We start from the raw sequence: 9,908 nt of genomic DNA, 5'->3' as shown, positions 1-9,908 counted from the left end.
GCACCCATTTTTTCTCTAAAATTGTGAAAGGTTTTCTTAAAAAAAGTTCCAGTAACCCATTACAGTATTTATAATGATATCTTTTATTGGTTAAAGAAATATGTTACACCTTCTGGGTTTCCTCAACATGAGAAAACCCGTGATCCATTTGTTTCACTACATATTTCACAGGCAAATGGGGCAATAAGGGCATTTTGGATGGGAAGGAGGAGCATCAGTGGTTCCGGTCATGAGGGACTGACTGCAAAAAACAGCCAGACCTTCCTTCCATACATTATGGAGCAAACAAGCCACAGGAGGACAACAGAGGGCTCTCCTCCTGCCGACGTCCTCAGACATCCCTCTGCTAGGGAAGGGGGGGGGGTCTTCGTCTTTTCATGCTACCATCTTTTGTTTTTACCCCATGGAGCAGATCAGCCTTAGCACCACAAAGGTTGTCACTCCCGCTCCAGTTACATCTTGGTCATCTTCTCTTGATTGTAAACAAAGAGCTAAGGAAAAATATGGGAATCATGCGGAGTCCTTCACTGAGGGGCATTTTAGCCTAAAGCACCAGCAGTTCCGTGCTCTTCATCCACCTTCTCCCATTTTTTTCTGATGTCACAACTGGATTGGCCCAATCACTGGTCTAGGAGCCCAACACTGCAAGAAAAAGATGTCAGAAATGTTAAAAATTAACTAGGTATTTTTAATTACAAAACTCTGAGTCAAGCACTGAAAGGGTTAAATGGATGCAATGTCTCAGGAAATAATGTAGTTCAATATAAGCAGGTGTGCCTGTAGCTTAGTACGCCTCAGAGGGAGGAAGGCCTCAGTATGAGAAGGCTCCAGTGTTAGTTTGCCTCAGTATGAGAACACCTCAGAGGTAGTAGGCCTCACTGTGTGAGATGCCTGGTGTGAGAAGGCTCTGGTGAGAGAAGCCCCAGGTTGAAGGCAGTGTGTAAAGCTCTAGTGTGAAGCCTGCTGTGTGTAAAAGGATACTGTGTGAAGCTCCTGTATAAGTTTAGTGTGAGAAGAGGTTCTGTGAGAGCGAGGCTTTTTATCTGCATGAGAAAGAAGCCCAGCGTGGAAGCAAAGAAGGAAGTATGAAGTATTTTGTTATAGAAACCTTATTTTGTAAATAGTGCAACCATATTATTTTTCTATAAAGAAAAGCCTCTTAAGGAAGAGATAACATTGGTTTGTGTGTTTTTGTACTTTTTATCACTTTGAGCTACTGGTGTTACTCTGCTGTATATTTATGAGGAGGTTCTTTGTTAACAAGCCTTCTTATCCAACAAAAGAGCAGAAAGTTTGCTTCAGATAGGGGTGCGTGATGGGATGCCCAATTATATATACACCAAGGTCCATGGGTACAACGCGGGCTAAGATTGGGTTGTGTGATGACCTTCAATGCACAAAATTTGAGAGGAGAGGCACCCTCTGAATGATGGCAGCAAGGCACACCAGCCATGTCACCAGCTACAGCTCTCACTTGACACCACAGAGTGACCCACAAGGGAGCAGTGCCCCTGGCCCTACCTGCCCAAGGTGCCCCCTGCCTGCGTGTAGTACTTGTTGTAGTCCAGGCGCAGCAGCAGCTGAGCCAAGTCTGAGTTTATCTGGTGGTTGTGGACGCTAGACAGAAGCTTAAATAGAAGAGAAGACTGGCAGCTGAACCCCTGCAAAGGGGAAAGAAAAACAAGTGAGAAAAACCACTCTGGGGATCCTTCCTTGGCCCCCATACAAGCTTGAATCTCATGCACACTCCTCCTCCCAAAGGGAAACCCACCTTGGCCAAGATGCTCAGCTGGGCAGCTCCCCGCTCATCCAGGGGCCCCCGGTTCTGGCTGACCAGTGTGCAGAAGTTGTGGCAGAGGTCCAGGATCTCATTTAGGCAGTGGAATGCCTGCATGGAGGGTGAGAGAAGGACAAGGCCTTGTTGGGATCTCGTTGGAAGAGCAGGAACTCCCTTCTTTGGGGTGGTGCCCATGACTTGACACAGGTGGCCAAAAGCACTATCCAAGTGCACAATCAAGTGCCCTGTGTTGTCTGGACAGACAGATGGAGGGGGCTGCTCCCTGTCATGGCCCTACCTGTGCCTGCCCTGCCAGGAGAACCCTTGCTTTCCCTGTACTTGCAGGAACCCTTCCTGGGTCCTGCAGGAGAAAGACCGGCTGCTGCTGTTATAGTGACAATTTTTATGCTTATATTTTGTTTTGTTAATCTTACGGTTATGTTTTTATTACTTTGTATGTTTTGTGATGTTACCTGGGAACTGCTCTAAGTCCCCTCGGGGAGATGGAGCAGTATAGAAATAAAGATTATTATTATTATTATTATTATTATTATTATTATTATTTTATTATGCTGCTGCCGCCTCCAGAGGCAAAGGAGTGGGAAACACTCACCGGCTTCAGCAGGATGAAGGACTGGGCCAGCAGATTGCTCAGGAAATGGTCATGCGCCCACCGAATGCTCTCAAAGTCACGGGTGGCATTGATCTGTTGCAGCAGTTGGGAGAACTGCGATTCCAAGACATCCACCTACAGGCAGGAAGAACAAAACACTGCCTTTCGCTGGGGCAAACACTGACCCTGCCTTCAGATCAGCCTTCCTTCCCTTGGCCCTCACCTGAAGGTAGTACTGCAGGTTGTCCACCAGGAAGGTCATGTGGTGCCGCAGCCGCCACTTGATGGCGTCCGTCCGGCTGGACTCCAGGCGCTTGCTCCGCATTTGCAGGGCCCAGCAATGCTGCAACTCTGCCTGGACCCTCCGGACGCTCAGCAGGTACTTGAAGACCACATTGTACCTGTGGCAGAAGAGGTGTGGCTGATGGGCCCTCCTCACCAGGGAAGGAAGCCCTGCCCCCTCGCCTTTTGGGCCCCCCTCGCCAGGGAACAAAGCTCTGCCCCCTCCCCTCACCACCTGAAGAGGGAAAGAGCGAGCCTCACTTCTCAAGGACGGCTGGAGTGAAGAGGATGTGCAGTGGCCACTGAACCCGGTAGGAGAGGCCCAGTGCAGCCCAGCCGGATGTGGGGGATTCGTGGGGTGACAGTTCACGGGAAGGCAGCACCTCGCGGGCCTGAGAAGCATCTGGAGAGGGGGGAGGACAGACAGGCTGGGCGTCAGGCCTGGGTTGTGGGGCAGCCCCTCACCCAGGATAGGGGCTGTCCCCGCTTTCTCTAGAAATGGCTCTTTTCCAGGAAACCACAGAGCTCCGTGTCTGCTTCTCACAAGTCAAGGAGGCACCCATTTTGCCATCAAGGCTGCACCTGACCTGCCCTGCCCCACACCTCTGCTGGGACACCTCCACCCTCCCGCTGCAGGCTCTGCACCCACCTCGGTGCTCCTTCCCGTGGTAGTGGATGGTCAGGTGCAGGAGGGGTAGGAGGTTGTCGTCATCCAGCAGCACCTTGTGGGCTGATTGCTGGAAGGCCACGTTCACGTCTGAGGAGGAAACAACGGAAGAGAACACCTCAGCTTTTATGGGGAGAGGCCACACTCCCAGCAGAAGGGAGCCCCTACTCCTATATTATTTTTCATTATATACTATTGTTAATTAATAATACATTATTTTCATTATTATTTCATATTATTATTACATTATTTATGAATATAATTATGACTATAAGGGAGCCCCTCCTCCTCCTATATTATTATTCATTATATATTATTATTCATTAGCAATAATAAGAATAGATAATTATTCATTACTATTATTATTCATTATTATTCCATATTATGAATAATTATTTCATATATGAGTAATTATGCCCCCCATTGGTGCTGCAGGTTAAACTGCTGAGCCACTGAACTTGCTGACCAAAAGGTTGACATTTCAAATCCAGGGAGCAGGGTGAGCTCCTGCTGTTAGCCCCAGCTTCTGCCAACCTAGCAGTACGAAAACATGCAAATGTGAGTAGATCAACAGATACTGCAAGATGGTAACAGCGCTCCACACAGTTATGCTGGCCACATGACCTTGGAGACGTCTGTGGACAACGCTGGCTCTTTGGTTTAGAAATAGAGATGAGCACCACCTCCCAGAGTCGGACACGACTAGACTTCATGTCAAGGGGAAACCTTTACCTTATTATGATTATAATGATAAGGGAGCCCCTCCTCTGTTGCCCCCCAAGAGGCCCTGCTCTGCCCATCCTCTCCTCTGCCGCAAAGTGTGGACATGGGGAAACCCTTCCTCTGAGAGAGCCCTCTTGTGGGGCAGACGCACCGTGCTCCGTTACAGCTGTGGGGGGTGTCTTGAGCATCTGCTGGGCAGTATCGATGAAGGCCTGGAACAACTCTCCTCTCCCCAAGAGATAGAAATCTTTGATGATCTAGGCGGAAGGAAGGAAGGAAGGCATCATCAAACAATCTCCCAGCAGCCCCTTCCCTTCCTTCTACTGACATCTTCCTGGAGAAGAGGGAGGAAACCCAAAAGCGCCACATGGAGGGATGCATTTACCTTCAGCTGGCCTATTAAATCTGATTCTTCCACCAGCAGCTTCCATAAGTGCTTGAGGAGAAAAGAAAAACTATTAGTGGTTGTAATAATAATAATAATGGTAATAATAGTATCCGTCACCACCCCATTAGCATTCAGACGAAGAGCTGGCCCACTCTGGCTGCCATCCAGCCCCGTCCTCCCTTCCAGATCCACCTGTTTCACCGTGAAAGGCCGTCCTCCCACCTAGGCCACTGACTAGCATCCTCTTCTCTTTGGGGGAGTGCCAGGGACTTTCACTTGGCTGCCACCTGCCAAGGCGCTCCATCTGGAGCAAGGTCTCACTCACCTCAGCCACGGCACTGCGTATCCAGTCGACCACAGACTCAAAGTCTGCCAGGCTGAAGAGGGGCCGCTGTTTGAGGCGGTGCAGCTCAGCCGCAAAAGTATCCTCCTGGTTCTTCAGGATGGAGCCTGGGAGGCAAGGGGAGGGTAGGAGACACACAATGAAGGGCAGACTTTCCATAACAAGGCCCCAAGCGTTTAACGAGAGAGGGGAGGGGGGAGAGAGAAATTACACAGAAGCTTCACACAGTACCTTTAAACACAACAGCCTTCACACAGGAGGCATTCAACCTGGAGCTTCTCTCACCAAAACGTCTCACACTAGGCCTACTAACACTGAGGTCTAACTCACACCGAGGCCTTTCTCCCACGGAGGCCTTCTCACACTGAAGCGATTTAACATTGAGGCCTACTAAGCTACAGACACACCTACTTATACAGAATTACAGCTTTTGCTGAGTCATTGTATCCATTTAACCCTTTCAGTGCTTGACTCACATTTTTGTAATTAAAAATATCTAGTTAATTTTTAATATTTCTGACATCCCTCCTCCTACCTTTCTTGGTCAGGCTAATGTTCTGGCTCTCAAACATCTGGACGGACTCTCCCACAAAGAGGATCTTCTCGGCCACATGTGCAGGGATGTAGGAAGGCAGCATCTCGACCCGGAGGGAGAACTGCTTGGGCGATGGAGCCAGCATGTTCTCCTCTTCAATTAGTCTCTGTTGGGACCAGGAACAAGGATGGAGGGACACAGAGAGGTAACACAGAGCAAGATAACATTTTACACAAGGATTACGACAATGTCGAGTATTTGATTAATGCCATATTTCTTGGCTCTGTTGTTGTTGTGAATGATAAGTAAAATACCCCGGCCAGGAGGGCATTCCTCACCATGTCCTGCAGCTCCCGCAGCTGCTTCCCGGTGAGGCCCCCAATGCCCAGGTCATCCTCATCCTCATCCAGCTGCGAAGGCCCTGATCCAGAGGAAGAGGAGGAGGGGCCTTGACGGATGAAGAACTCCTCGTACTGGTCCAGGAGGAGACCGTGCAGCATCCAGGCCGATAGCTGCTTGTACATGGCTGCGTGGCAGGTGGCCAGGATTCTGCAGCGGGGGGGGGGGGGGGGGGGGAGGGGTACAGGTGAAGAGGAGGGGCTTCGGTGGTGACCTTTGGCATTGAGAAGCAGGTACCCCCTCCTAATCCTCCTCTTATCAGTGGGCCACTTCAGTAAGGAGACAGGGAGAAGTGTCAGAAATATAAATAAATTAACTAGGTATTCTTAATTACAAAAATGTGAGTCAAGCACTGAAAGGGTTAAATCGATGCAATGACTCAGCAAAAGCTGCAGTTCTATATAGGCAGCTTAGAATACCTCGTTATGAGCAGGCCTCAGTGGGAGGAAGGCCTCAGTTTGAGAGGCTTCAGTCTAAGTACACCTCAGTGTGAGAGAGAGCCAATGTGAGAAGGCCTGTGTGTGTGAGAGGCCTCAGGAGGCCTTAGTGTTAGAAGGCCTGGTGTGAGAAGCTTTGGTGAGAGAAACCACAATGTGTAAAGCTACTGTGTGAAGCTTCAGTTTGAGAGGAGGCTCTGTGAGAGCAAAGCTGTTTATCTGCATGAGAATGAAGCCCAGCGTGGAAGCAAAGAAGGAAGTATAAAGGACTTTATTTGTGTTATGAAAACTTTGTTTTTGTAAAAGTGAAACCATATTATTTTGCTAGAAAGAAAAGCCTTCAAAGGAACTTATAACGTTGGTCTGTGTGTTTTTGTTCTTTTTATCATTTTGGCTAATGGTGCTGGTTCACACTACTGCCAATAAGTTACTCCAGTATACTGTTATGGGGAGTGGTCTTTTGTTAATAAACCCTCTCTCCCAACAAGGAGGTCAAATAACAACAGGGGATGAAGTGAGATTGGGGAGGGGGGGGGAGAGCACCTACAGCAAGCAAAGGAAGGATCAGTACCTCTCCAGGGCCTGGCGGACAGGGGGTAGCCCTCCACGGCTGTGCCTGTGGACCACCTCCAGGATCTGGCAGCCATGGATCTGCAAAGAGAGAGAGAGAGAAGCTGTCCCACAAAATCAACTTAATGTTGTGTTTCAGCATTGAGAGGGATTCAATGGTTTCCCCATATTTCACAAAATAATAGTATAATGCAGATGCTTCTAGACATGCATCACAATTATATACGTAATGCCTACTGAGATGAGAAGAAATGGCAGTCCTGCCTTGCTGGACACCACTGTTGTGGTGTAGGAAGGAGCAGAGTCCTTGGGAGGGGGAACATTTTCTTCTAGCTTCAGTCGGCTTCTGTAAACAGAGGTCTACTCTTCCCTCCTTCCCTCCCTTGGTGACCCCCGCTGACCACCAACCCCCTCCTCCTTGCACCTACCTTCTGGGTCTTGATCTGTTCTACCACAACCATCAAGGAGGGGAAGAGGAGCTGGAACTGCAAGAGAGGATGAGGAAGGAAGCATCAAAGGTGTACCTGGGCCTTTCCTGCAGCATCTCTTCCTGGCCAAAGGGGGGCAACAATCATACCTGGTCCAGGGAGTAGTTGAGGTGGGCGATAGTCAGGTGGGGGTCGGCCAGGAACTGCAGAGAGAGAGAGAGATGGGTCAGAGGAGCCCCCCCTTGAATCATAGAATCCTAGAGTTGGAAGAGACCTCGTAGGCCATCAAGTCCAACCCTCTGCTGAGAAGCAGGAAAATCACACTCAAAGCACCCCCAATAGATGGCCATTCAGCCTCTGTTTAAAAGTGTCCACCACACTCCAAGGCAGAGAGTTCCCCTGCTGAACAGCTCTCACAGTTAGGAAGCTCTTCCTAAAGTTTGGGTGGAGCCTTGTCCCCAGATCCCGCTGTGACCCCCTCACCTCTAGCTCCAGGTCCAGCAAAGCCTGGCGGTAGGGCTGCAGCACGGCGTCAAGCCCTGCACAGAAGGCGCGTAGGTAGATCCCCGGCGGAGGCAACTCCTGCAGTAAGAAGGAAAGAAGGGTCAAATAATGACTGATTTATGGACAGATCTGGCTGCAATCTATGTTTGAAGGAATTCAATTGAGATGAGAAGTGGCATACAGGGAGCACACAACCCCTCTGTTGTGTCCGCTCCACTGGCTGCCAGTCTGCTACCGAGCACAATTCACAGTGTGTGGCACTGAATTGCTGCCTGTTGCAAGGGTGCCCTGAGTCCTCCTCCTGATTGAGAAGGGTGGGGTACAAATGTGACCAATACATAAATAAATAACATAAATACTACCATAAAAATGATGAAGATGATAATAATAATAATAATAATAATAATACATTTATTTGCAAGTGTATTACACTAAATGTCCTATTGAATAATCCCTCATTGACATAATACTATATAAACATATCCAACAAAAATTATATATAAAAATGGTAACACACACACACAATTAATAGTGATAAAAATAATACATTTATTTAATAATACATTAAATGTCCAATTCCCCTCCTGGAAATGATAATATATAAAATAATGACACTTCCAATAATAATTGCATATAGAAATGATCACACACTCAAACACACACACACACAAATAGTGATAAAAATAATACATTTATTTGCAAGTGTATTGCATTCAATGTCCAATTGAATAATCCCCTCCTGGAAATGATGATAATATAGAACATAATAACATTTCCAATAATAATTATATACAAACTAATAACATGTGTGTGTGTGTGTGTGTGTGTATATATATATATATATCTCATAATAATAATACATTTGCAAATGCATTGCACTAATACTCCTATTAAATAATCCTTCATTGACGTAATACCATATAAAATAACATATCCTACAATAATTATATATAAAAATGATAATACACACACACACACACAAATAGTGATAAAAATTATAAATTTATTTGCAAGTGAATTGCATTCAATGTCCAATTGAATAATTCCCTCCTGGAAATGATAATAATATATAAAATAACATTTCCAATAAGAATAATATATAAAAACAATAACATATATTTGTATGTATATATATATGTGTGTGTATATATAATAATAATAATAATAATAATAATAATAATAATACATCTGTTTGCAAGTGTATTGCACTAAATGTCCTATGGAATAATCCCTCATTGATATACTATATAAAGGTAAAGGTAGTCCCCTGACATTAAGTCCAGTCATGTCTGACTCTGGGGTGTGGTGCTCATCTCCATTTCTAAGCCGAAGAGCCAGCGTTGTCTGTAGACACCTCCAAGGTCATGTGGCCGGCATGACTGCATGGAGCGCCGTTACTTTCCTGCCGGAGCGGTACCTATTTATCTACTCACATTTGCATGTTTTCAAACTGCTAGGTTGGCAGAAACTAGGGCTGACAGCGGAAGCTCACGCCGCTCCCTGGAATCGAACCTGCGACCTTTCGATCAACAAGCTCATAATAATATATTATTATTATTTTATATTTTATATTATTATATAAAACAATAATATAGCCAACAATAATTATATATTTTGTATATTTTTATATACAAAATAATAACATATCCAATAAATAAATATTATATATAAAAACGATAACATATGTCTATATATATATATATATATATATATGCTGTAACAATGCTCATAATAATAATAATACTACTACATGTATTGGCAGGTGTCTTGCATGCCATGCTGTCCCAATGCAGCTTTGCTCACCTGTGGGGGCGGGGCGGGCGGGAGCGCCGGGGGCGGGGCCTGCGCGGGAGGGGGCGGGGCCTCGCCGGCATTGCTGCTCTGATTGGCGGGCTCGATGAACTCGCTGAAGCGGAGGTAGAAGGAGCCGAGGCGGAGGAGGCGGCCTAGCAGCGCGGCCTCGCTCGGGTGAATCAGCCCCGGCACCGCTTCGGGAGCCACCTGTCGGAGAAGAGGGAGAAGCGCGTTTCAGGAGAGACACAGAGAGAGACACTTGGGGGCGGGGCCAAGGCAACCAGGAGGGGGCGGGGCCACACCTGCAGCCCCCCGCTGGCCACGAAGAGCCCCCCCGCGTAGCCCCGCAGCGCCAGGAGCAGCTCGTGGATCATCCCGGAAGGAAGCAGAGGGGCACGTGACTGACTGGCGGAGGCGCGGAGGGGGCGGAGCTAGCCGATTGGGCGGG

General features: G+C 47.4%; 1 protein-coding gene across 1 annotated transcript; it reads right to left on the bottom strand.

Annotated features, from left to right (window-relative positions):
* Window positions 1-64: 64 nt before the first annotated feature.
* Window positions 65-9,878, bottom strand: TUBGCP4 (tubulin gamma complex component 4). The gene is made up of 18 exons (XM_060755485.2): window positions 9,763-9,878; window positions 9,470-9,667; window positions 7,646-7,744; window positions 7,312-7,365; window positions 7,163-7,219; window positions 6,736-6,815; window positions 5,667-5,877; window positions 5,329-5,494; window positions 4,776-4,900; window positions 4,448-4,498; window positions 4,214-4,319; window positions 3,322-3,429; window positions 2,934-3,075; window positions 2,614-2,791; window positions 2,391-2,525; window positions 1,772-1,888; window positions 1,522-1,661; window positions 65-642 (listed from the first exon to the last, which is right to left on the bottom strand). The coding sequence occupies exons 1-18, from the start codon at window positions 9,832-9,834 to the stop codon at window positions 621-623; spliced, it is 2,061 nt and encodes a 686-aa protein (XP_060611468.2). The 5' UTR covers window positions 9,835-9,878; the 3' UTR covers window positions 65-620.
* Window positions 9,879-9,908: the final 30 nt, after the last annotated feature.

This window comes from Anolis sagrei, chromosome 9 (assembly GCF_037176765.1).
Source record: "Anolis sagrei isolate rAnoSag1 chromosome 9, rAnoSag1.mat, whole genome shotgun sequence".
In the NCBI taxonomy this organism is placed as follows: domain Eukaryota; kingdom Metazoa; phylum Chordata; class Lepidosauria; order Squamata; family Dactyloidae; genus Anolis; species Anolis sagrei.
Note: the sequence above shows the minus strand (reverse complement) of the source record. Positions and strands in the feature narration are given on the sequence as shown.